Source organism: Grammomys surdaster, unplaced genomic scaffold (genome assembly GCF_004785775.1).
Source record: "Grammomys surdaster isolate TR1022 unplaced genomic scaffold, NIH_TR_1.0 168, whole genome shotgun sequence".
Lineage (NCBI taxonomy): Eukaryota > Metazoa > Chordata > Mammalia > Rodentia > Muridae > Grammomys > Grammomys surdaster.
Window position 1 is genome coordinate 3,685,126 of NW_021604616.1, and position 27,678 is coordinate 3,712,803.

General features: G+C 39.5%; 1 protein-coding gene across 5 annotated transcripts in view; it reads left to right on the forward strand.

Annotated features, from left to right (window-relative positions):
* Ptprk (protein tyrosine phosphatase receptor type K) overlaps positions 1-27,678 on the forward strand; it is a 499,167-nt gene that overhangs the window by 115,774 nt on the left and 355,715 nt on the right. For all 5 annotated transcript variants that reach the window (XM_028766410.1, XM_028766407.1, XM_028766405.1 and 2 more), the window contains exon 2: positions 12,704-12,826. In XM_028766410.1, the coding sequence (XP_028622243.1) occupies positions 12,704-12,826 (123 nt within the window). The remainder of the gene's footprint in view (positions 1-12,703; positions 12,827-27,678) is intronic.

Here is a 27,678-nt window from a genome sequence, read left to right on the forward strand (position 1 = left end):
GGCCATAATTGTAAACTCAGATTTTCTTTTCTCTTTTTCCAAATTATTATTTATTTTCCATTACGAATTAAATACATGCTTAGATCAGTCATGGGAATGGCAGCTGATGTTTCCTGATCCAAACCTTAACTTTACAGTAACTTCAATCTTCAAGTGTACTTAGCTTCAATGGTACAGGATATATGGAGTGTTCTCAAATACTGCGTACAGAGATCCTAAGTATTTGGTGAAAGTAGAGAGGGGGCTCTCTAGTCTAATTGCCTTTGCATGGCCTAGAAACCAGCAAGAGGATGACACAGGCAGACCAGAATCTTGGTGTGGCTTAATTTAGCACAAACCTTACTTATGTCTGTCCTGCTTGACTCTCTCCATTAAGGTGGAATAGCCTCTCACGTCCAGTGACATTTAAATGTCTGTCTGTAGCTGTGCTTTTCTGCTTGGGAGAGTTTTATTTTATGGGTTGGTCTCACCAAATATTAACCATATCCACTTTTCTGAAAGATGACTACAAGGAGGAAGTTATTGTGACCCATACTTCTTCTGTGAGATGCTTGTTTGCTCTGGGCCTGACAGAAAGCCGGACTGTCTTCAGTGATGCGTAGAGCTAGCTAATGGCTTTAATAGCATCAGCTAGTGTATTGGCTGAAATGACAACGAGATGCAATTTTTTGTTTCAGAAGACAGCAGAGAAAACCATAACTCTTCCCTATTTAGAATATGTTTTAAAGAACCTGGGTAGATGGCTTGTTGAGTAAGAACAGTTGCTGCTCAATTAGGAAAACCTGAGTTCAGATATCTAACATCCATATAAAAAGCTGCCATGGCCCTGCATTCTCTTGTAATTCCAGCACTTGGTGAGTACTTTTATTGGGGTTTGCTGATGGACAGTCTAGTCCAGTCTCAAGACAGACACTGTTTCAAAGAAATGAGACAGAGAGTGACAGGATAGGACAGAGAATGTCCTCCTGTTTCCTCTCTGTATGCTGGGGTATGTAGATTTTCCCACACATGTATGTATACACCACAAGCACACATGCACACACACATATGGATATGTGTGTGTGCGTGTGTGTATCTACACATAAATACATACACATACATATATGCTCATATGTATATGCACACATGCACATACATACATACATACACACACATATGTACCACACACACAAACCCACATACATACATATACCACACATACAAACAGACACAAAAAACACATAAAAGACTTGCTTTAAGAAACATGGAAAACACAGATATTGGGTTGAATATCTTTCATATAAATCAAGTTTAAGAGAATTTTGATAGTAAAAGCGTTTCATTTTATGAAAAATATGGAAGATAATGCTTTTGCTTTTGTTTGAGATGCATATTAACTACCTCTATTGGTTTCTGATCTAGTTTCATTATTTTTTAGCGTCTTAGGTGAACTGTTTCTCTTAAGATATGAGTGAGCCTTTTTTAGACAGCTCCTCCAGTCTGATCTGAAATTTGAAATTGCAGACAGGCTCTTACATCTCCTCCGGGGGCCTGGGTCATGGAATTCTGTTTTGGAAGGTTTCAACCTCCCACAGTGCCCCTTCATCATGAGAAATGATCCATCATCCATGCCTGAGTTGGGTCAGGAGCAACTGTGAGGTAAGCCAGAGCTTGTCCGCTGTGGGTGAGGTGAAACTCAGCAGTAATTCCCCATGAGAAACAAAACAAAGATCGGCTGAAGTCTGAGCTTGGGTGGTTTCAAGGTTTACCATAATGTAAATATGGCTTCAGTTGGGAATTTTATCTTTCACTACATTTATTCTCATTTACTTTGTTCAGTTGTTTCCTTAAGATTGTGTGTCTAACTCTGAGTACAAAGGATGGGATTTTTGCTGGAGTAGTTAAAAGGAAAAGAAACGGGGTGGAGAGATGTCTCCATGGTTAAGGGCTCCAGTTGCTCTTCCAGAGGATCCAGGTTCAGTTCCTAGCACTCACGTGGCAGCTCACAACTGTCTGTAACTCTGGTGCCAGGGGATTAGACAGCCTCGTACAGGCACAAGGAACACTAGTGCACCCCCAAAAACAAAACAACAAAACCAACCAAACAAAAAAAAAAAAACAAGAAACAAAATAAAGCAAAACCAAAAGAAAAACAAAAATATTTCTTATTCTGCTGTTGGTGTGACAGCAGAAAATAGTTTTAGAACAATATTTGTGTTATTAAAAACAAGTTTTTATTTATTTATTTTTAACGATTCCAAGAGTCTGGGAGATTCCACTGCTAGATAAAAAGCTATAGGTTACATGTGACTGCTGAGAGGGGGGATTAGTCTCTCCCAGGGGTGTCATATCCAGTGGTCAGCCCTGAAGCTGTATATACACATACAATGAAGACAAACTCAGCAGCCTGCATGTATGTATATCTGTAAGAATAATGAAGAATAAGAGGCCATCAATCTGAGAGTGGGAGGCATGGGAGGGGCTGGAGAAAGGAAAGGGAAGCCCAGAGGGAAGTGGTATAATTATATTTTAAGAAAAATTATTGTAAAAATTAAATAAAAACCCATAGCTTGTTGTGTACATTATGGGAGAGGTCTAACATGAAGCTAACAGGGCAGTGCTGTGTTCCTAAACTTTTACCTTAACCACCCTATTTAAATACCATTACTTGGTATTACTAACCAGATAGCCTTTTTAACCTATGGGATATATTACTTGCCTTTCTTATTGCTGTGTTCACAATACCAGAGAATAAGCAATCACAGAAGCGAGCGGTTCCTTTGAACTTCATGTTCTGTCTTGGAAGTGGGGGTGTTGCACCAGGGGCATGGTACTATTATGTCTGTAGTCAGAGAACAGGGAGTCAGATTCCAGCTCTCAGACCTCTTTTTCTTTTTACTCAGGCCCTGACCTCATTTCACAGAACGATGTGACCCATCTTAAGGGTGGGTCTTCCCACTTCAGCTAGCTCGGAAACCCCTCCATTGACTTTCCCAGTGGCTTGTCTTCTAGGTGGTTCCTTATCTTGCAAGTAGACAGTCAGTATTAAGCATCCCATCCACAGGGATGCCCTCCTGTTTGTGGCATCAAAGAGGAGGGCGTGACTTCAACGTGTGTGAGTTCAAAGAATTTTATCCTGAGTTCCACAGAATATTAGGCACCAACTGGCCAGTGTCAGGGGCAGAATGGGACTGGGCGCTTACTGGTATGATCAGCTTGTACTGCCTGGATTCAGAAACTGTGTTGGCCCCCTCCCTTCCTCCCTCCCTCCTTTCCTCCCTCCCTCCCTCCCTCCTCTCCTCCCTCCCTCCCTCTTTCCCTCCCTCCCTCCCTCCTTCCTTCCCATCTCTCTCTGTCTCTCTTTCTGTCTCTATCTCCCTCTTTCTTCCCTCCTTCCTTCCCTATCTCTCTCACTTCCTCCCTTCTTTCCTTCCTTTCCCTCCCTTCTTTCCTTTCCTATTTTCCTTAAAGATTTATTAGTTTTTGTTTTTTGTGTATGGGTGTTTGGCTGTATGTATGTATGTATGTATGTATGTGTACCAAGTGTATGCTTTGTTCTTAAGGAAGCCAGAAGAAGGCTTCAGATCCCCTAAATCTGGGCTTATAGAAAGCTGTGAGACAACACTTGGTTACTGGGAATTAAACCCAGGTCCAGGTCTGTGCTTTGAACTGCTTCAGCGTGTCTTCTCTGCTGCTTCCTGTGTTATCATGAGTGAGTTTTATTTATTTCCTTTTCTATTACGAGGTACTTTTTATTAGTACATCCCTTTTATCTCCACCCTACTCCCTTTTGTTGTTTTGATGAAAGATGTCATATAGTCCAGACTGACCTCAAGCTCACTGCATAGCCAAATCTGACATTGACATTATATATATTGGATCCTCCTGTCTCCACCGCCAAATGCTGAGGTTAGAGACTTGTACTGCTACATTTTAATAAAACTCTTTTCATCTGTGAAGTGATTTATTTTTTTTTTAAAGATTTTATTTATTTATTTTATATATATGTGAATACACTGTTGCTGTCTTCAGATACACTAGAAGAGAGCATTGGATCCCATTACAGATGGTTGTGAGTCACCATGTGGTTGTTGGGAATTGAACTCAGGACCTCTGGAAGAGCAGTCAGTGCTCTTAACCACTGAGCCATCTCTCCAGCCCTGTGAAGTGATTTCTAAAGTTATATTATCATCTATTGGTTTCATTGTGAGGTTAGAAGTCACATACAGACCTCTAGGGTGACCAATATTTCAGTAGTGTGCATGTCCACATATATATGCAAGGTCATAGGTCATGCCCTAAAATTCCTTCTCTGGTTCTACTGGCCTTAAACCTTTAGGGTAGTGGGTGTTTTATTTCTCTCTCAACACCCTCAGTGTTTGACTTGTGACGTATGGGTTGGTTTTAGATTCCATCTCTAATCTAACTTCCTGATGTTGCCCGCTGCTACCCATCTTGATTTATGTGAAGATAAGTTTTTAGCCAGGTAAACTCTACTAGTAGTTTTACGACTATTTCAGATGAGAGTGATCAAGCTGTGGGCTAGTGAACTTTAATCCCTGGGTCACATCCAGCCTGCCATCTACTGTAGGAAACCTGTTCTTCCAGTGCAGTCATGGAATCTGTTATTTATTTATTTATTTATTTATTTATTTATTTATTTATTTATTTATTCATGTTTGGCTGTTTTCTTGCTATAGTTACAAGAATTGTGGAGTTTCAACAGAAGGCAAAGGAAACCTGCAGTGTTTCCAAACTGGCTTTGCATAGATAGGTTTTTTGTCACTCCTGATTTAAGGCACACTTCCTGTTTGAGAACATACATGGTAAGTGTTCAGGGAAAATCGCTTGTAGAGAAACCTCTCTGTAGTCTTTCTGGCTAGTTAAGTTGAAAAATGTTTCTTTTTATTTATGATTTAGTGGTTAATTATCTGTGCAGTGTCAAAACTGCATAGGCCATGTATAAATTAAAAAATGGTCCAGGGATACAGAAAAGGTGTACTTTGTAGAAGGATATTAGGTGTGAGTACATTTATATGTGAGGATCTTGACTAATCCTTACACCTTTGTTTGGTAGTTATTGCTGTGTTGATATTAATGGGGAGAGATTTGAAGCTCAGAATGCGATTAGCTGCACTCCATGCTGCATCTGCAGACATGCTGTCGTCCATTACCTAAGTGTATACTAAGGCCTTCCAATTCCCTGAGTCTTATTAATTGAGCTCTAGTGCGTTTGAACATTACTGCTCTGAAGAGAAGAAGAGGTGTGTCATTGAGCTTCCTACTCCATTCTGCTTAATTTGTTCTTATTGAAGGATGGCTATGCAGTGAAAGTATAGAATTTGCTTTGAATCCTAGACAATTTAAATAAGAAGTCTTACCACCTACCTAATATTGGATTATACATATTAAACATATATTTTCAGTTAGAGGTGGAACTCCAGGAAGGAACAATTTGATAATCAATGGGTGTGTTTGAAATCCATTCTTTTCTCATCCATAGGAGTTACTCCTACCTACCCATAAATGATAGCTCTTAATTCAGAGAAAATATGCTAGGATTTCTTTTCTTTTGCAAGGCGCTAAGGGGAGATAATATTTTCACATACTAATTAATTGCAAGCAGCACAAAGAGTATCTTTCTGAGTCTGAATTGATTATCTTTTTAAAAGACTCATTTATAAATTTTTTAAGTTTTTATCCACTAAGCTCCTCAGTGGTAATATGTTAAGATGACACAGGATTCAGTCATACTCTAGTAAAGGCATAAATTCTTTGTGTGTACTTGAATATTTTTAATGCGTGTGTATTTTAATTTTTTGGATGTGTATTGATGAACAAGTATTGCTTGTATTTAGAGCTGACATAGATACACACACTACCTGGGCATTGAACATGTCTGTCAATTCTTATTTTATACCTTCAATATTCCCACAAGCATAGAGTTAACAGGAAACAGAAATCTATTTAGACATTCTGGCATTTGTTTAGAGGAACGTTATCTGAAAGCCATTTTTTTCTTTTACTTTTCCCCCATAAGATCTTGTTCTAGGAATCAAGATCTGCTCTGATTACCTGGAACATCAGTCAAGAGTAACGAGTCTTTTTATTTAAAGTCCTTCAGAATTATTTTGGTGAGATGTAACCAGCTCCTTTAGGGATTTTGACTTCATACCAGTGAATTATATCATAATTCCTTTCTTCAATTTAAGTTTTGTTATTTTAATTCTGTGTCTTTGGGTGAGAATATTCACATGAGCGTAGCTGCCCATGGACGCCTAAGGCACTGGATCCCTTGGGAGTTGGAGTTGCAGGCATCTGGCCACCCCTGACCTTGCTGGATTACTGCTTGTTATAGCACTATATGCTCTTAATCACTGAGCCATTTCTCCAGCCCTTGATATTTGTGATTTCTAGTTAGAATAATTAAAAGGGATCTATTCAAAGCTTCTTTAATTTAATACTGTCTGTGGTCTAAATTTATATGCTGTATTAATTTCTCTCTTGAAAATGAAGGAAGATACATCATTTGACGTGGATTGCCATCTAAGTGGACAAATCTATATATTATTGATTAGTTCGCAATGGTGAAGGTTGATTTTATGTTTCTCTAGTAATCATCATACAGTTGTTCTAAGGATAGCTACTGTATTTTCCAACATACATTCCATGACCGTGCATATACTTTTTTAGAGGAATACAGTTTTCTCCCATGCTTAAATCTAACAAAGTTTTCCATGTTTACAGCTAAATGGATCTTGTTCCATGGAAGCCGTAAGGAACATGAGTGATAGTTCTGTTTGTCTCCTGCATTTATTCTTGGTCAAGAAATGATAAATAGATTAATAACTTGAAGAGAAAAATGGCGAAGATCCTGCTACAATGTCTTTTCAAAGCTTACGTACCCTTCACAGATTGTGCAGAGCAAGCTGTGCAGACCCTAATGACTTTATGTTTTACTTATTTTTCTGGCTCAAACTTCAAATTAACCAGTTCCTGAGCATTATTAAAAAGCTTAGCTTCCAGGCAGACAACGTAGCTTAGTTAGTACAGTACTCGCCATGTACTCTTTCTCAGGATCTATCCCCAAGGCCACAGATACTGGGTGTATTGACAGGCCTGTAATTCCTGAACTGGGCAAGTACAAGTAAGGAGATTCAGAGATCAAGGTCATACTCAGTTATGTTTTGATTTTATGACCAGCCTGGGCTACATAGGACCCTGTTTCAAAACACCAGCAAAATGAATCAATAAAACAACAAAGCAAAAAACATGAAAAAAAAAAACAAATAAAAAATTGCACAGTTTGGCTTTAGAGAGGATTTTAGTTTTGAAAACGTGCTTTTCATCTATCATCTGTCTGTCTGTCTACCTGTCTGCCTTCTTTCTCTTCCTTCCTTCCTCCCCTCCTTCCTCCCTCCTTCCCTCCTTCCCTCCCTCCCTCCCTCCCTCCCTCCCTCTCTCCCTCCCTCCCTCCTTTCCCCTTCCTTTCCCTCTTCCTTCCTTCCTTCCTTCCTTCCTTTCTTCCTTCCTTCCTTTCTCCCTTTCTTTCTTTCTCTTCTTTCTACGTGTGTGTATGTGTGTGTGTATGAAACTATCAAATGTATCTATGTATCTATTAATGATCTATCTATCATTTATCTCTATCAATTAATCATTTATCTATTTATATAACTATTAATCACCTATCATCTTTATCTATTATCTGTTTATTTATCTATTATATATCTATCAATTATTATCTATCTTTAACATCTGCCTATCATCTATCTACCTAACATCTGCTTATCTATTTTTCTATTTATATATCTATCCATCTATTTATCATCTCTCTATCAGCTGTTAATCAGTTAATCTGTCAGTATTGTCTGTCTGTCTGTCTGTCTGTCTGTCTGTCTATTTGTTGAGAGAGAGAGGGAGAGAGAGAATAAGAATTTGGGGGAGTTGATTTTGTCCATTCATGTGGCTTTCTGAATTGAACTCAGGTTGTCAGGCTTAGTAGCAAGTCTCCTCACATTTTAAGCTATCTCACTGGCTTCAAAAGATTTTTAGCATAAATAATTTTAGCACAAATTTCCAGAAAGGATAACTACAAAGTAGGAATTCCCTGTCACAGTCTTAGAGGTTAATGACTTTTTCAGCACATATCTTCATATAAATTAGTGCCTATGCCCTTAGGTACCTGACAAAAGGAATATATTATGCCTAATTGTTGATATCATGGTAGTTTCCATATAAAGAGGTTGATAATAAGTGATTACCAAGGAACATCAAGATAATTTTGGCTCTGGGTCTCTAATTCTCTTCATCTCTACAATCCTAGAAATTAATGAATCCACAGATTCTTTACTGTAGGAGTCAATGGCAGAGAACTCTAGAGAGCTGGACTTAGACCATTCCATTTTAATTTTGAGACAAAACCTTACTATATAGCCTTGGCTGGTTTTGAAGTCACAACATAGACCAAGCTGGCCTTGAACTCACAGATAGCCACTTGCCTCTGCCACCTAAGTGCTAGGAGTAAAGATTTGTGTCACCACATGCCCAGGGATGTTTCTCTTTTAAAGACTGTATTTCAGGAATGTGCATTTGGAGGATCATATACCATAGACACCTATGCTTCTAACAGCGTCAATAGGAATATAACATGGTAGAATTTCTCCAGACCTATGGTAGGGTTAGGACTGGGGATGAACCCTTCTCTAGCATATATAAGACCCCAGGAAGCCCATCTTCTTCCCTGCCCCTCCTCCCTACCAAAAATCCAGTGATGATTTTTGGATGAGGGGTGTGCAGTGTGCTATGCGCTAGAAGCTGGATGCATGTTGCCTCAGTTTATCTTATTCCCTTTTGTTCTCCACGTGACTGCTAGAGGTATAATTTTCTCAGTATACCTCTGGATAAACTTTTAGGGGTTTCAATACAGTTGTAGATTGAACTGTCTGATTTCCTTCTATGGCATCAGAAACCTTTTATGTTAAGTTATTTCTGCCTGACTCGTCCATACGTTTCATAGCTGTTATTCAGAAATGTTTTTGAGCCTCGACAATACCATGTTTATTCATGCGTATGTTACTTTTCCTTTTCCTGTTTGCAATCTCAGTTTCCATGCACTGCTTTTCTTTTCTTCTCAACAAGAAGATACAAGGCTCAGGGAAAGGCTTCAGCAAGTATTTCAGTTGGAATGGAAGAGGAGGTCATTAGAAAAGGATAATGCGTTCCCCTAGATGTGTGGTTGGACATCTTGAAAGAAATAATTTTCCTGTTTGGTGTACCTTCCCTTCTTTAGGTGTACTTTAGTGAGTGGAGTCTGGTTTTTGGTCCCTTTAGAATTTTGATCATTATTTTATCACCTGTATCACATGGATTATTCTGTTTTATTCATCAGCCTAGAGTTTTTGTTATTATTATTATTTATTATTATTATTGGTATTATTATTACTATTATTATCTCTTGTCCCCTACACTTTGTTGTCACTTCACTAGTCCCTAATACTTTTGAGCTAGAAATCCCCTTTACAAAGATGATTGTAAGAATGTGCTAGAGAAGATTTATAAATGTGCTTGTCATGTGTTAGATAGGACTGTGGTACCTCTTGGATGAGAACTTATTGTAAAGTAGAAATTGAAGATTTGTCTTCAAGAATTTTTCTTTTTTTTTTTCATTCTTTCTTATTTATTTGTTTGTTTATTTATGCTCCAGGTTTTATCCCCCACTCATCCCCCACCCCCAGTCACCCTCTGACTGTTCCACATCCCATACCTTCAACCCATACCCCCTGTCTCTAAGAGACTTTCCCCCCTTCCCCCACCCCACCTGACCTCTAAACTCCCTGGGGCTCCCAATCTCTTGAGGGTGAGGTGCATCATCTCTGATTGATCACAGACCTGCAGTCCTCTGCTGTATATGTGTTGGGGGCCTCCTATCAGCTGATGTATCACCTTTTTGGTAGTCCAGTGTCTGAGAGATCTCGGGGTCCAGATTAATTGAGACTACTGGTCCTCCTACAGGGTCGCTCTCTTCCTCAGCTTCTTTCAGCTTTTCCCTAATTCAACCACAGGGGTCAACAGCTTCTGTCTATTGGGTGCAAATATCTGCATCTGACTCTTCCAGCTGCTTGTTTGGTATTCTGGAGGACAATCATGATAGGTCCCTTTTTGTGAGCCCTTCACAGCCCCAGTAATAGTGTCAGGCCTTGGGACCTCCTGTTGAGCTGGATCCCACTTTGGGCCTGTCTCTGGACCTTCTTTTCTTCAGGTTCCTCTTCATTTCCATCCCTGCAGTTCTTTCACACAGGAACAAATATGGGTCAGAGTTTTGACTATGGAATGGCAACCCTCTCCCTCATTTGACGCCCTGTCTTACTGCTGAGGTAGGCTCTATAATTTCCTTCTCCCTACTGTCCAGCATTTGATCTAAGTTCCTTCCCATCGAGTCCTGAGAGTCTCTCACCTCCAAGGTCTCTGGTGCATTCTAGAGGTTCCCCTCACCTCCTACCTCCCTAGGTTGCCTGTTTCCATTCTTTCTGCTGGTCCTCAGGGCTTCAGTCCTTTCCTCTACATACATACAATCCACCCAATACCAAATCAGATTCCCCTCTCCATCCCACCCTTGTCCACTTTCCCTCCCAGGTCCTTCCTCCCTTTTCACTTGTGATTGTCTCCTTCTCCCTCCAGAGTGGGACTGAGGTGTCCTTACTTGGACACTTCAGCTTGTTGACCTTTTTAAGTTCTGTGGATTGTATCTTGGGTATTCTGTACCTTTTTTTTTTATCATGCAAGTCAAGCTGATCAGTTTCAAGATCCTTCTGACACATTGCTAATATAGTGGTGACATGCACCGTCAACACACTTACTCCATATGGTTCATATAGCTACTCCTCCTGTTACAGGTAATCAGAATTCTGGTGTCTAGAATTAACCATGTCTATAAAGGGCCACAATCACAGCCATTTGACTCCCAAATGACTCAATATGATTTCCACTGGTAGTTTAAATTTATTTACAGAGGGCCCCAAACCTGGGTAAAGGGTAATGAAGGCCCTGCAGGGGGCGTACACTGCAAGACATATACTGCAAAGCTGTAAGCCTTTTTGGGTTTGTGATAACAAATTGTATTTGTGAAAAATCTTTTCCTTTGTGATGGAAAGATGCATTTCCTAGTACCCTTCTTTTGTAGGTTTGAAATGAATTAAATTGATTTTAAAAGAAATGTACATCATCTTTCATGAAACCCTATGGAACCAAGGTCCTTGTAAGTGTATTTAAAACATGATAATACATGTTCCATCTGTTGGGCTTCAGGTTATAATGAAGGATTTCTCTAGTCATAAGAGAGACTCAAGAGTACCCACAGTCTGTTCTGCTTTTGAGAAAGCTTCTGGGGTTGTTGTTTTCTTTGTTTCTTACAGTTTTGTCTTTGATACAGCTGCTTTCTGTCATTGCTGAGACTGTGTCTTTCACTCATATCCAAAGTGATGAACTTTTGATGAGGAGAGGGGAAAGAATTTAATGGTCTGAAGTTTACCACCTGTTCGCTGTTATTGCTTGCCTTAGAATTTCCCAAGTTTCTCCATACAGATCTCCATGGAAACTAAGCAAATAAGCCACTTGAAAGGAGACAGGTTATTGGTTTTTCTCACTGAAGCCACTACTGGATTTTCATTAGTTGTAATCTATTTTCTTTTAAGATGAGACATACAGGCCACTTCTTATTTTCCCGATGTGAATACTCTGAATAACTTCACTGTGGATCCTTTACAGATGGGCTAAGAAGCAAAAGTAATCATTTTCCTTCCGCTGTAGAGTCACATCTGAAAGTACAGACGAGGGTAAAGATGACTGATGTCAAAGGGGAAAGGCTTACTTTATGCGCTTAAAAAGTCAGGTCATTAAGCAAAGGAAGGTCTGGTGATGTAGCATGCTAATGTGACCCAGTCTGTGCTTCAGGTTCTCTCACTTTAAAATTGTATTCAGTTGAAAGTAATCTAAATAATGTACAGAAAAGCCTGCTCCAGACTGCAAGTACTATTTACACCCTGGTATGCATTATGTGATTTATTCACTGTATGAGACATCCTAGACACCTTTATTCTTGTTTGTTTTTTAATCTTCCCACATGTGTATGTGTGGGCGTGTGTGTGTGTGTGTGTGTGTGTGTGCGCACGTACATACGTATGTGGATATTATCCGAGATGGGATTTCTCTCTGAAGCCTTGTTCTTTAGACCAGGGTGGTTTTGAACTCAGAGAGATTCGCCTGCCTCTGCCTCCCGTGTGCTGGGATTAAAGGTGTGTACACTACTACTGCCAAGCTCATGGACATCTTTTAATTCAAGAGACTGATAAGGCATATGAACTTCAAAGTTTGAACTTGGCATTGGAAGGAAAGTTTCCTCGATTCATATCTTTTTTCCAGGAATACTGACAACAGTTTTTAGATAGGAGATGTATAAGCTGAAGGAAAGCTTCATCACATATATCTTTTTGAAAATAATTCAAAACTTCAGCTCCCCTTCTGGGGCTCTGACAAGTGGAATATACTGAGGTTTCTATTTGTATTGAATTTCTAAAAGGAGTAGAGTCCAACAGGGCTGCCATCAACAATTAAAATCAACAAGGTCACGATAGGTGCTTATTTCCCCCTAGCTCTTGCTGCTCGGTGCTTTTCTCACATGGACAAAGAGTGTGCAGACCATCACCATGTCCTGTGTTTCCCTTTCTAGGTGGCTGTACTTTTGATGATGGGCCAGGGGCCTGCGACTATCACCAGGATTTATATGATGACTTTGAGTGGGTCCATGTCAGTGCGCAGGAACCCCACTACCTGCCTCCTGAAATGCCTCAAGGTAAGACACAGACTTCTAATTCCCTGTCTGGGGAATATTTCAGAAAAACAAAATTTCTTCACTTCATATATAACAATAGAAATTTGTTATATTAAGTTTACTTACTGGTCGATTTGCTCACATGTAAAGATCCTAAAATTTTCTTTACCTCTCCCTTAACAATACTCTGTAACCTCCTATATTCTTCAAGATTTCTTCATACTACTGCCTGTGCTTTGCAAAAGATGTAACTTTGTAAACATTATGTTTCTTGTCCCTTCATAAAAAGTCAAAATGACCAAGTAAAACTAGAAAAGAGGAAAAAGAAAAAAGCCATGAATAAACAAATTTATAGGAAAATATATTAACCATGACATGTATTCATTTGAATATCTTTGATCATATTTCACAGGTGTGATCTAGTTAGACTCTAGGCGAGCGCTAGTCTATGGTCAGGAGATAAATGGTCTCATTCTCCCACACAACATGAGTGACAAAATTATCAAGCAGAGATGCTTTCTGTGTAAATTTTGTAGAAATGTTGCCAGGACCTGTTTCTTATTGACCTAGAACTTGTAGGTATTGACTTTTGATTTCGTGAGGTAGTATATTTTCTGATTGCTTAAGACACATCATGAATTTTTTTGTGATTTGTGAGAAGCACAGCAAAATAGCATATCAATATATACTTTCCACTTACTACAATATGGGTCTAGTGTTTTTTTTCAGTTATACATATTAATTTTGAACTAACTCTCACTAAATTATATGTTTAGTAATAATTTGAATAATTATAAGAATCAGAAACATAAACACAAAATTTAAACCATGGTACCTAGGAGAACAAGTGTTATTTAGAAAGAAGCAAATGATTATATATAAAATTATGTATATGTAAAAGATAATATCCTTTCTTTATGCCTTAAATCATATAGTTGATGTTAATATTCTATAAATAATTTCTTTTGAAGTATAATTCATTTTTTATTATAATTACATAACTACAGCTAAAATTGAATTTTTTTACAAATTCAGCATGTCCTTCATAATTGACTGTGAGTTTTAGACATCACCATTGGAAGTGCAAATATCAATTACGGTGATTGATTAAGAAACCTTGCTAGTTAACATGCTTCATAAACACAAGAGGAAAAAACTGATGATGATCAGTGGAATATGACAAGCTCTCAAAGCAAATAAAATAGAACACAGACGACAGATATTCAGATGAGGGTATAAATGAATTCAGAGAGTATGTTTTGTGGAATTTTTTTTGCATTGTTCTACTCTAAGGTACATGCTGGGATTAAGCCTTTTATTTATTCTGAATTGTAGCTTGCCCTGTCTGAGTAGGCAAATGGTAATTTTGAGGCTACGCTAAGGCATCGTTTTCTTTGTGGAGGAATACATCTGTGGGTAGTGTTTACTTGACACCCTTGGTTTCTTATGCTTGACCCTGACACTTTGGGCAGACTTACCTCATTTTGTGCACTGGTTTGTAATCTTCTTTCAAAGGTACATACAATATTATTCTGGCTCCTTCTGATTAAAGAAATCTCTGTATGTTTTTCACTTCTATTCTCAGTGGTATATTTAGACTTAATTTTTCATGTAATATTAAAAAGGTGGGCTGGAATGCACACATTTTGACTATCATCAGAGAATAATCAGAAAGAAGTTGATTTATGGAAATGTTGCCGCTACTAATTGCTATTGACGGTGGGTAATGAGAGTTGAAGAGAATGTTCAGATGACCTTGTGGTTCACCTTTTACACAATTACTTAATCATCGGTTACAGTAAAGGAGGCTATGCACAGAAACTGAAAGTGTTTGATATTCAGCCATATCCTCCAATTAATAACACATTAAATAATTAATCATGCAAAGAAGGGAAAAGGTCATGGACAAATTATTTTTATTTATTTATTTTTTTTTTTGCAGGATGTAACTATGTTTAGTCTAAGGAAAAGTGAGAGAAGTACCCGTGTGTATTCGTGTTTTAATCACTAGTTTTGTATGCATGTGAGTGTACACATGGGTTCACATGCACATGTGTGTTTGCACATGTGGGGCAAGAGGACAAACGTGGGTTGCTGTTCTTAGGAATCTTCCATCTTGTTTTTTGAGACAGCATTATAAGATAGCCTGGAGTTTGCAGCGTGGGCTTATCTGGCTGGCCAACATGTATCCTCCTGTCTCACCCTTTGATTATAAGTTTTCAAGCTTTGGTGTGAGCACTAGAAGGAAGGTTCTCATACCTGAATGATGAGTTCTTTACTAACTGAGGTATCTCTTCTAGCCCTGTTCAGTTTCTTTTTACAAGATATTTTTCTCCTATTCTCCTTCTAATATTCTTTTAAAGAGCCCATTGAGCTTTATTCTGCCCATATATTGGCAAAGAGGACATAATTAGACTCACTAGATTTTCATGATCTATCCTGAGGACTTGGCTTCTGTTAAGTGCAGGGGGTGGGGGTGGGAAAGCTGAAGGCCTGCTTGCATTTGCACGGGCATAGAGCGTGTGTGGGTGGGTCCCCTTCCAAGCAGTACCAGGTGGGCACTGGGCCATGAGAGGCTGCCGGGGCGTCCCAGGTGGGGAATGAACACAACCTGATTTTGAGGGGGCGTAGAGTCCTCCAGTGGGGATCCCCGGGCCTGGAGGCAGCCAGGAACAGATTGGCCTCAATCCTGGGGTGGGGGTGGGGGTGGGGGTGTCCCAGATGCTGCTGGGACTGCAGAAAAACTGAGGTAGGAAGTGGAAGTGCGAGGCAGGTGAGACTGGCCTGGGAGCTGCGAGAGATATGAGGGGGAAAGAGAGAGCTCTAATGGCTGCTTGTTTAAAGATGCGCCCCGCAACAAAAAATGCAGAGAAGTCCTCCATGATGACAGCACCACGATGGCAGGGCCCCAGTAACACGAGAGTCTGGGGTTCCAAGGGCTTTATTGACATGGTGTGTGATAGATAGCCTGGATGTGCACCCCCAGTTTAGGTCAGGGCGGGCCTGATTTAAATAGGGAGGGGGAAGGGGGGTAACTTAATTAGCTACACCCTCTGGCCTTTAAGGTATCTCATTAATATGGAAATCTCTTGAGGCTGAAGCCTGTAGTCATGCCCTCTACCTGTAGCCCTAAGTGCCTGCAAGGCGCAGATCAAATGGAGATCTTAGACGGAGTGTCAGGTGTCTGGAAATCGGGCATGGCAAGATATGTGCCATCCCTACACAGGCAATGGACACCTGTTGGGTCTCTGGCTATCTCTAAGCCAGTGCTCTACCGGAAACCAAATCATCCTTTCACGGTCCTACAGTTAAGAACACTTGTTCTTTTAGAAGACCAAGGTTCCATCCTCAACACCCATAGCTCTCAATTTTCTATCATTCGAGTTCCAGGGTATCTGCCTGTGAGGGTAATGCACACATTACCTCTCTGACCTCTTCTGACCTCTTCTGGGCACCAGACATGCACATGCTACATACATATATATGTATGTACAATACTCATATACATAAAGTAGAATAAATAAATGTATTTTCAAAATTTCAAATGACCCATCTCTTCTTTGTTCATACAAATAGTTAGGCCTGCTTACTTTATTTACTGGAAAAAAAAAAGAGAGAAACAAAACCACCACATCATCCCATGCCTTCTGTCATAGGAAGTCTGTCTGTCTGAAGTAGACATGGTACTGAACCTTTTGCAGTACTTGGGCATTGTTAATTATTGATATTTCATTGACCATTAGAGGGTTTAAAAACCCAGAAATTGTGAATACACAGTTTTGAATACTAAGGGAGGAATATAGAAATTAAGGAAATAATGTCTCGTGACAAATACACTGCTGTTAGTGACTGCTTTCCACATTCTAGAGCAGTTCTCAGCTTGTTAGATGACAGTGATGATGACAAGAAGAACCATTAAATGTTTGAAAGTAGCTTTCAGAAGAACAAACGCTTCAGGAATGAGCCCTGTAGCAAAGTCATATGAAAATAGGAGAAGCCACTCATCAGTGGAAGGCAAAGTAAAGACATAATGAGTTCAACTGCACCATAGTGACTTCAGTTGTTGCTGAGAAGAATGGAGAACAAGAGGAAGCATCTCAGGCATCTGCCCCTTTGTACAGCCTAATGGGCAGCTAATCCATTCTTGGATATAGGCCCAGAAAGCCAGAGCCATGAGTTCATTCAAAGAATGTACAAATGTATGTAGCATCAGTGTTCTTCATAATTCCAAGGTGTAAGCAGCCTGAATCTCTGATAGTAGTACAGTGTACAACGCTTGGGAGTGTCCACATAGTGAAATGGATATCATGCCACAATGTGAATGAATTGGCTCACGCTACGGGCAGCAATATTGATGAATTTCAAAACCATCATCAGGGAGTGAAATCAGACACAAGAGTGTTTTGTTTGATGTCCATACATTTCAAAATGAGGCACACTGATTGCTGAGTTAGAAGTCTGTTAGTGTGTGAACTTGTGGGAGGGCTTATACTTCAGTGTATAAGCAGGGCTGCCCCTGACATCTCCTTCCTTCTCTAAGTATAGAAGGGCTGTGGAAATTCTAAACTTGCGAAGGCGGGGATAGAGGCCTGACCTCCAGTATTTGAAGGGGACCTTGTAATGGCTCCGGTTCCCCTGTTGTTGTCCAGTGAGTCATGAGGGCCATACCCATCACAATGTCTTTTTCCTGGAGAGGGGATACTTTTGACATCAACCCCTATGCAGTCAGGCTTGTCCCTCAGGGAACCCAGAGAGAGATTTTTAACTTTTATTTATATTCCCTTGCAGTGCTTAGCCTCGGAGCCTAAGCAAGAATTCAGATCGCCTGTCAGAGGGGGTACTGGGTGGCCCCTCCCTGCTTGGTCTAGGGGCGGAAGTCCCCTCTTTTAGGTTGGGTGGAGATGGGTTTTGGGAACACCCTGTATAAAGTAACAACCTCATCTTGAGTCTCATGGTCCTCCATAGCTATTAGATATTGTATCTGAATAGGTTTTGCTTAGGTAATAGTTATAATGTTGTAGGTTTGCAAAAACGATGCATTCCAGAAGACCTCAGAGGGGATAGAAGTAAAAAAGACTCATTCTAGAAGACCTCAAAGGGGACACAATCTTTATTTTCTTCCTCCCATGTTTCCAGAAGCCTTGATTCCATAAGCTCATCTTTGGGCTTTGGTCAGATTATTTATTTATTTATTTATTTATTTATTTATATTTCTATTTTTTGTCCAGTTATCCATTCACCAAATTCTCCCCCATTTTCACTGTATTCACACATCATCTGAAGGGCGAGGAGCTTTCTGACTAGCATGGGACTCTTTTTCTGTCCTCATAGATTGATAGTCTTTCAATCTACATTGTACATGTGTCCATTGGGATTACTCTTAGAGTTTCAATTTTATTATATATTTTCCCACCTGACTCAGAATGTCCTTATGCTCCTATACCATAGTTAAAATTTTCAGTTTCTTAAGACACCACTTTATTTATTTATTTTTTTTAGATGAGAGACTTATAATACAAGGTTTGAGAGTTTTTTTTTTTTTGTTTTTTTTTTTGTTGTTGTTCAAGGGTCTGGAGAGATGCCTCAGTGGGTCAAAATGCTTGCTGTGAAACCAAAAAGACCCAAGTCTCCAGTGCCTACATCAAAAGGTGTGCATGGCTTTGTGTGCCTGTTAACTCCAGAACTGAGGATGGAGAGATGCAGACCCTGGGAAGTCACTGGCCTATCAGCCCAGCTGACACTGTGAGCTTCATGCTCATTTAAATAAAGTGGAGTGTGAGAGAAGATAACACTGGGTGTCATCCATGGCTTCTTCCCAGGCCCACCCCACCCCTCAACACACCATACAAGCAGACCTCACATTATAGAAATAAGATTTTGTTCATAATTGAGAAAAAAATCCCTTTGTATAGAAAGCAATTGGATAAGAATTTTTTGTGTCTTAAACATTGTAATGAGAAATTTTAATGTGATCAGAAGATTATTCAGTAAACACTGCCCTTATAAGGGACGTCATCTAATTTTGATGTGTTTAAATGTCAGTTATTATTAGTAGAGAATTCCCACTTTTTCTACCTTGCTTGTCAGACTAAAGCCATTTTTCCATACAGAAACCTGTTACATCCATATGTAAGACAAACCTGAGTGAGTGCAGATAGTCGACAGGGCTAGACATTGTTCTTTGATCTCATACATTTGTATGGCTCTGATCTTGTTCCTCAAATATTCTTTTATGCTTATGACCGCATCAAACAAATTCATTTCCCCATTTGACTCTCTGTTCTGTTCTAAATGTGAAGGTGAGGTGGGAGGCTGACATATCGTTGCATTTGTCTTCCACTGAAACTGTAACTGCTTTTTCTTTTGAAGATGTGTGTCTCTGAAATGATTAATTGAATTTTACTTTAGAGTCTCTGGAGTACCTATTTGACAGTATTTAAAAATTATGGCTACATTAGATTCCACCGTCAACTGGCTTCTTTCTACTGCTAATAATATAAATCACTGCATGGAGTTTTTGATTTAAATTGTACATACTATATGTTATAAAAAATAATAAAAGCTCTAATTTAGATTAGCTGGAAGATTGAAGGAGGAAACCATTTCTCTGCCTTGTAAAGTTTAGTGAGGTGTGATTCGGTAGTTTATGGCCTTAATGTTTAGAGAGCAGATGAGACTGTATAGGAGAGAGAGTTTGCACAAAGCTAAGGAATGAGGCTTTATATTAACTTGTTGCATTTCAACCCGAGTCTGAGTCTGTTTTCTTACATTTTTGCATACTCTATTAGCCAGGTTGTTAAAATAATGCTCCCATTCTTTAAGTCTGAGCTTCACTCTGCTTGCATATTCAACAGGAATATCCTCATGAGTCACTGGGGTTGGAACTTCCTTCTGCTGGTAGGATGTAGTGAGAAGAGAAGGTTTGTTGCCTACAATTTAATGCATATGACAGCATTCATAGGGAACTTAAATTCTGTACTCAATGGTCCTAGTCTGTCATAACTCCAACTCCAGCTGATCTGTCCTGGTGGCCACTCTGAGGAACGCTTAGGGGCTGAAAGCTCTAAGGTAAAGTTCAAAACTGGTTTTGTTAACTCAAACCCTTTTGTACATGCATGTCTGAGCCAAAAGGTAACTCTAGTGAATGTGTGTGTGGGAGCATGTGTGTATGTGTGTGTGTGTGTGTGAATACACTTAACTGCATAATGGCATATGTGTGGAGGTCAGGGGTTCCAAGGACAGCCTTACGTGTTACTGCTTTGTTTAAAACAGGGTCTCTCTGTTCTGCTATGTTTTTCAGTCTAGTTGGAACATGTACTTCTAGGGATTTGAATCTCTCCATCTTTGATCTTGCCAGAGAGGCCCTGATATTATACTACATCTAGCTTTACGGAGGTCTAGAGATTCGAAGTGCAGTCCCAAGACTCTCATGACAAGTGTCCCCCCCATCTTATATGTCATTTTTAAATCCTCCTAAGAACCTTATAAAATACACAATATTGACATTGGTAGAGGGCATCACTTGCTCACAGATGACCAGTACAGATCAGTCACTTGCCACAGGATCATCTTGCTTGTATTTTATTATGGGCAAACTGACACATTTCCTTGACTCCAGCATAGATACTTATGTCCACTGTATGGTGTTACTTATTTGATTTAATCTACAGTGGTTTTTCTCTTGATATTCTTTGGGGTGAGGCGCTGTCCTTTCTTTCATTTACCTTTATGGCATTTTTAGTGATTCGATGAATGCTTGTTATGAGTCAGTCTAAGCATCCTTTGGAAACACATATCATCCACTGTGCCATGAGAACACATGTGCTAGAAGAAGAAACCCAAGGACTCTGAGGGAGTCTGAGTAAAGTCAGGGTTTCAAAATAATTGCTAAGGGTTTGTTTACAGTGGCGTATTTTAGGACAAGAATTACAGGCTTATTTCAACGTGCTCTTCCTGACTGTGTCATCATTATGTCTGCTGGCATTTCTGCCTTGAGCACAGACAAGATAGTTTACCATACTTGAGTTGCTTATTAGAAAGACCAAGAGTTGGAGGCAGTGTGAGGTGAGGGAGGGAAAGGCGGTTATGGAGCACTTGGAGAGTAAGCCACCAAGGAACGGCTGCTTTTTAGTGTAAGGATTATTATCCCTATGTACATAAATGTAGCCTGAAGAATATCTAAATTACAGAGAGTGGAAGTGGCATTCTGAGACAGAACTCTTTTCCTATTTCAGGTATGTGATATATCTAAGTTAGATGTGCTCCAATATATCTCGCAGGGGAATGACAGTTTAGTATTGAAAAAGAGGGAGAGAAAAAGAATTATATTGGTGTCACTACTAGAGAATGTCCTTTTCAAAGTCTGTGTAACCATCTTTAACATGAACCTTAAAATCAATATGTAGTCCAGAGAAACAAAATTACCTCTCCTGGGATGAGAGGGTGACTTAAGCTGTGGTTATGACCTTATATTTTATCTTTCCAAAAATAAACTTGTTTCCTCATGCTACTGTGTATCTGAAGTAGAGCACTTATTAGCTTCCAAACACAAGAGAGACCACATGGAAATAAAAAAGGCCCCAAGGGAACGAAAGACAAATAATTGAAATAGTGATTTTTTAAAACTTTATTATATCAATGCTATCGTCATAGCATTGAAGTGATGTGTTATATGTATCACTACATGTTCATATCCAAGGTAGATTATATTTAGAATGCTCTACTGTTATGGAAGCCTATTGACCTTCAAACCTAATTTCATCTGAAAGAATGATGTCTATTTTAAAGGACTCTTTCCTAATGAACAAATTATTGACTGAGGAATATTTCTCAGTAAGATTTGTGTTTTGTGTGTTTAGAGCCCATGGCAACTTTGAGAGGTTTATAAGATCATTAACTCCTCACTTAGCAACATAAGACAACACTGATGGCTCTTTTAGGGCTAGGAAGAGCACATTTAACAGAACAGTATCAGAAAATTCACTAGCTGCTTATGGGTTTCTGGACTCTGCACTAAATTCTTTAATACTTGCTTATTAAGTATGAAGCAGAGTTGGCAATTGTGTGCTTTGTGTGTATGTGTGATATGTGTATGTGCATACACTTGTGTGCATAAGTACATGCAGGAGCATGTATGTGCAGGCCAGGGGTCAATGGTGTTTTTCTTGATCCCTTAACATTCTAGTTTGTATAGAGATTATCTTCTGTCTGTATGAAAATGTCAGTAATAAATATGATGGCCTATGGCTTAGGCAGGAAACAGGAGGTGGGACATCTCGGAGGTAGCAAGGATTCTGGGAAAATGCCAGCAAAGACAGTGTAACAAGACAGGCACATGGTGCCTGAGCACATGTAATAAACCACATGACAGAATGTAGATTAAAATAAATGGGTTATTTAAAATTCTGATCTAGGAAGAAGAAAAGCCTAGGTATATGGCCAAGGTATTCAGGTCTGAGTCTTATTTCTGGGAGCACAGACAAGGGAAGAAGTAACAGACCTAACTTACATTAGTTTTTTTTTAAGTTTGTGTTTATGTATATGAGTACTTAATGCATGTATGTTTGTGTCCTGCATGCATACACAGTCCTCAGCGAGGCTGGAAGAGAGTGTCAGATCCTCTGTGGATGCATATGAGCTGTTATGTAGGTGCTGGCAAGTGAACCTGGCTTCTCTGGAAGAATATCAGGCTTTTAATTGGAGAGCCATTTCTCCAGTCTTACCGTTTTTGTTTTTGAGAAAGTACTTTCTGTACCTAGAGCTCACCAATTTGGTAAGCCTAGCTGTCCAGCAAGTCCCAGACAGCCTTCTGTCTTTCTCTACTTCTCAGCACAAGGAGATTGATTATAAGCGCGATTAAAGACTTTAAAACAAAACAAAACAAAATAACAATAAACCCCCCCAAAGCTTATGTTCTGAGGCTATTGAAATTAGATCCTTGTATTTTGTGGCAAGCACTCTATGAACTGAGACATATTCGCAGCTCTGGGTGGCAAACTGATATTCAAAAAGTCCATTTTCTGTGTGGTTTTTATTCATCCTATGTCAGTCTCTGTCTAGCCACAAATTTACCACATAGTCTAATTGGTCCAGTTTATATTTCATGTTTGAGTTAGTGTCAATCAGCACTAAGAGGAGAATGAGCTCCTCCCTGTTGACCTTCCATCTGGATTCCTCTCCTGGCCAGTGTGGAGCCCAGACTGAGTGCAATGCCTCTTTATCCTGATGTGCATAGCCAGATGGATGTTATCGGAACAGTGGTGGGGAGGACGTCGCGTAGAGAAGGAGCAGGGGGTATAACAGAGCACTGGTAGGACAAATATGGAATTACTACTCCAAACTTCAAAAAACCTCAAACTAGCTATTATTTTATTAAGATCCCAATAACACAGATGAAAATGTCATGCATATTTCAAGTACTTCGCTTACATAATTTCTAAGTGTAAACATGTTCTAGCTCCTGAATCAGGTCTTAACACTTGCCAGGAATCAGCTGGCACTACTTGAACTCATATTCTATGAATTAGACTAGACACTATTCCTAAGTACTGTTTTTGTTCCTATGGCAGGCTTTTCATTCACATTTTGTTCAGAATTTAGTACTCTGCAAAATGCAAACACTTCACTTGCACAATTGACTATCTTGTTATATTTGTGACGGGAGAAGGCAGACTCTATTTTTTTTTTTTTTTTGAGACAGAGTTTCTCTGTATAGTCCGGGCTGTCCTGGAACTCACTCTGCAGACCAGGCTAGCCTCGAACTCAGAAATCTGCCTGCCTCTGCCTCCCAAGTGCTGGGATTAAAGGCGTGCGCCACCACTGCCCGGCTGAGAAGGCAGACTCTTAGGGTACTTGTGTTAAACAGCTTATCACTGAAAGTTTCTGAAAAACAAAACCGGAGTTGAAATTATGATTTTTAAAAATTTTTTGAAGGGTTACTTGTTTAAAAAGCCAATGCTTTATTAAAGATTAATGATAAAAATAGACCCAATCATTCAAATGGAAAAAAAATTAAATGTGTTATATTTCTAACCCAAGGCATGTAAATGGAATATAGCACCCATGGTAAAGAAAGAGATGGTCTTGTCTTGGAAAGAAACAGCCCTCCTCTCAAAGGGATAGCAGACATGGTTTTTGAGTGTGCAAGTACAAATGGCCATGTCCTGGTGGACACCATTAGGTCTCCCCAGATATAGTGTTTCAACATGGAAGCAGTTTTGTGGAGTTTTATAGTAACAGAACAAAGAGCGTCATGTATCAAGACTTCAAAAACTACCTTGATGGGAACATGTGAGGGTCAAGTTCCAGCAAGATGGAGACTCTCTTCTATAGGCTTCAGATGCTATCAATAATGCCTTAGCTTTTGGGATGGTGGAAGCCACTGGTCTGATAAGAAAAGGGATCCCTCAAGGTTTTTTTTTTTATGTATTAGTCACAGGATGTTAGATCTGACACAGAGGTGGGTGAGGAATTCAGGAGTCTAAAACTAGTCAGAGATACGGTGTAATTAGGCTCTGAGTCTGCAGCCTTCCATTCTCCTCAAACCACTGTGGTTCCTATCAGGAAGCCAATCTGTGCAGATACTCTTTCTAGTAATCTTCATTCACAGCCCCGTGTTTAAAATATTTTCTCTGGTAAACAGTCACTATTTTTCTTTCAGGATTGCTTTCTATTAAAGCTTGCTGAGAGTTTAAGAAAAGTGGTGTTGAGATATTTTTTAAAAAAATGTTACAAGAAGACTGGAGAGTGACTATAGGGTGGGAGCCAGTGGCTTTAGCCAGTCTGAACGGTGCTTGGTATTATGTAATACAAACATCTTTTTTTGTAATCGTTCAGCATTTCAAAATATTGGTGGTGTGTAGCGGGAAATATTCAAAATGGACAGCCACTCCCAGCTTTGGCGGTGTTCTAGCACTACAGTCTATCACTGGCCTGGGGGGCCCATGAGACTTGGCTTGGCTGTTGTCTCCAGCAGTCAGCTCCCCGGCCTCCACGGCTCTAGGCATGGCCTCTGGCCCAACTCTGCCACCCACAAGGCACTCAGCTTAACCCCATACAATAACTGCCATCCTCGAGGTAGACATCACAGTACCCAGTACCCAGTACCCGGTAGAAATAAGACTCTTAATGCTTAGAGTTAACCGATGGGATGTATATATATATATCAATAAAATCTCAGTACACAAGATGCCCACACAACTTCAAAAGTTATCCCAATTTTCCTAACCTTTAGATTTCATATCTACCTATTTATTTGAAACCACACAGGTCTATGTCCACTGTTATTTCACCTTCTTCCTCTCCCTTGCTGTTCTCGTTTTGTCTCTCTCTGCTTCCTTTAGCTCTGCCTCACTTTTCCCTGTCCAGTCACAGGCCTCCCGCTGCAAATAGATTGGACTGTGAAATTTTTGCCACATTGGTGATTGGTTATTATTATTATTTTTATTTTCTGCTCCCTTCTCTTCTTCTATGCTGGGGAATGAACGTTGGATTTTGTGGCATCGTTCTTACAACTGGGCGACACAACCAGGATCCTGTTAGCTGTGTTTGAGTTGGACATGGTGAGGCATGCCTTTAGTCCCAGCACTCGGGAGGCAGAGCCAGACAGATCTCTGATTTTGAGGTTAATGTGGTCTACAGAGAGAGTTACAGTACGGACAGGGTTACACAGGGAAGCCCTGTCTTGGACAATGAGGGAGTGAAAGGACACAGCACTAGCGACTTTTGTCCAGTTTAGTCATCACACACACACACACACACACACACACACACACACACACACACGGTTTAATGGATAGCTATTGACTGAATAGTTTAGAACGTTAAAAAATGTAAACTTGCTTTTGTTAGCTTCCCCCCTTCAATAGCCTGTATCAGTTATCTTGCCATCCTGAGTCTTCTGAATATTTTAACATACTGAATGACAGTATTGTCAAAGAAAAACTTGAGTACTTTAGATCAGGACTTTATCTTAATAGAATGTACTGCAACTGCAGTGGAAGATCATACCATTACGCCACGGCTTGTGTTTATGCATTTTCTGCCCACTACTGGACATCTGATTTATATCTTCTAGTTTACAGCGGCTAGCAAAGTCTTGGTTGTATCTGCCGCACTTTGCCATAGAGCAAAACAAATGATTTTGATTACTATAGCCAGATTTTTCTTTTCACGGAAATTCTTTACCAGTGAAACTAAGAATTAGATTCTTTTTACCTGGGGACCATTGACTTTATAATCATTTACTCCATTTTAAAATCAGTGAAGTCAAGGTGGACTATTGCAGTCATGTGTCTGATGCTGAAGGTCTCCTTTCTCTCTAGTCATGAAAGGACAGCTTACTCTTAGTATGCAGCCTGGACAGTTTCTTACTAAACCAATAATAGTGGTCCAAAGATGCTTGGGATTCTTTTAGCTTCATATCTCTGTGTGGAAACTGGATGCCTGAACAAACGTCATCAGAGTAGACTGAAAAAGGAGCAGCAAGTGCTGCTTTGAAATCCTCAGTGTCCACTTGTATCAGCGCGTTTTTGATGTCAACATTCACAATCCCACATCCATCACAAAACTCATTCGATAGTAATTGAAAAACCTTAACTTACTGATATAAACGTACCACATGTAGGAGATAATCCAGAGATCGCTGCTGACCCTTACTTCACTAAACAAGTAGTGTATAAGTAAACTGAAAGAGAAGCTAAATTAACCAACGTTTGAGTCCAGATTCTCTTGCTTGGGGTTTTTATTGAGACATCTAACCTTTCTGAGTGTCTACTTTGTCATAAGTAAATTAGAAATAACCCGGTTCACATTTGCTCTCTTTTTTTCTTTTAGTTACACCCTTAAGATTTAAACATTTGAGCAGCATCTGTCACTGTCTAGTGTACTGTTGTTTTGTAATGAATCTTATTCACCTTTTCCCCTTTGGCTCCAGGGTGACATGGCTGGTTAGTAATCTCATTAATCTGTAAGAAATTGACTTGAATTCCTCTCACTTATTTTAGCATACAATAATGTCCTTGCCCATTATAGGTTTTCAGTGGACCATTAAGAATTATTTTATGTCCAATTCAGACATTATCCTGTGCATGTGATTTCGACCACATACAGGCACGTTAGACTGAGACTCCTAATGATGCCTGAAGATGGGTTTTGAAAATGAGGTGGTAGTTTAGTTTGGGTCACTGGCTCTCTTTGTGAACAATGAATGTTTTTTTTTTACTTTTATGGACTATAATCTTTCTACTTTGCTTATGTATTTGTCTGTTGTCTTTTACTCTCTCCATTAAAAATGATGTCTTTCTACACCATCTCCTCTGTAACTCATTTCATTCCCCCGAGTGCTCAGAGTACTATCCACATTCAGAGTTTAAAGAATCCAGAGTCTTTTATTTTGAACAAAGCCTATTTTGGGGAACCTTTTTCTCTTTCAAGAATGTTTATAGTTTTTCCCCTTTCTTTCTTTTGGTTATTAAGTAACTTTTTTTGATGTTCTGCATCTCTGTGATCAAAGCCCCATTTATTGAATGAAGTTGGGAAGTATCTTTCCTCCTTACTTCTCTGTATTATTCTTCAGAAAACTTGTAAATTGCTTTGAGGTCCACTGTGCTTGTCGCATCCTGTAACTCATTCTTATTTGTTTTGAGTATGGTCCAATGTAAAACAAACAACTACACAAATATTATTAAATGGCAGAATATTCCATAGAGGACATTACTGGACATTGAAATAAGGTCTGAGGCAGTTTGTTGTCCTCTGAAATGAACAACCTAGAATAATAAAGATTTTTACCTCTAATCTAACCAGCTGGTATTATGGAGGAATGCATAGAAAACCCGTATTTTCAAAATATGCAAATGTGTGCATTCTGTAAA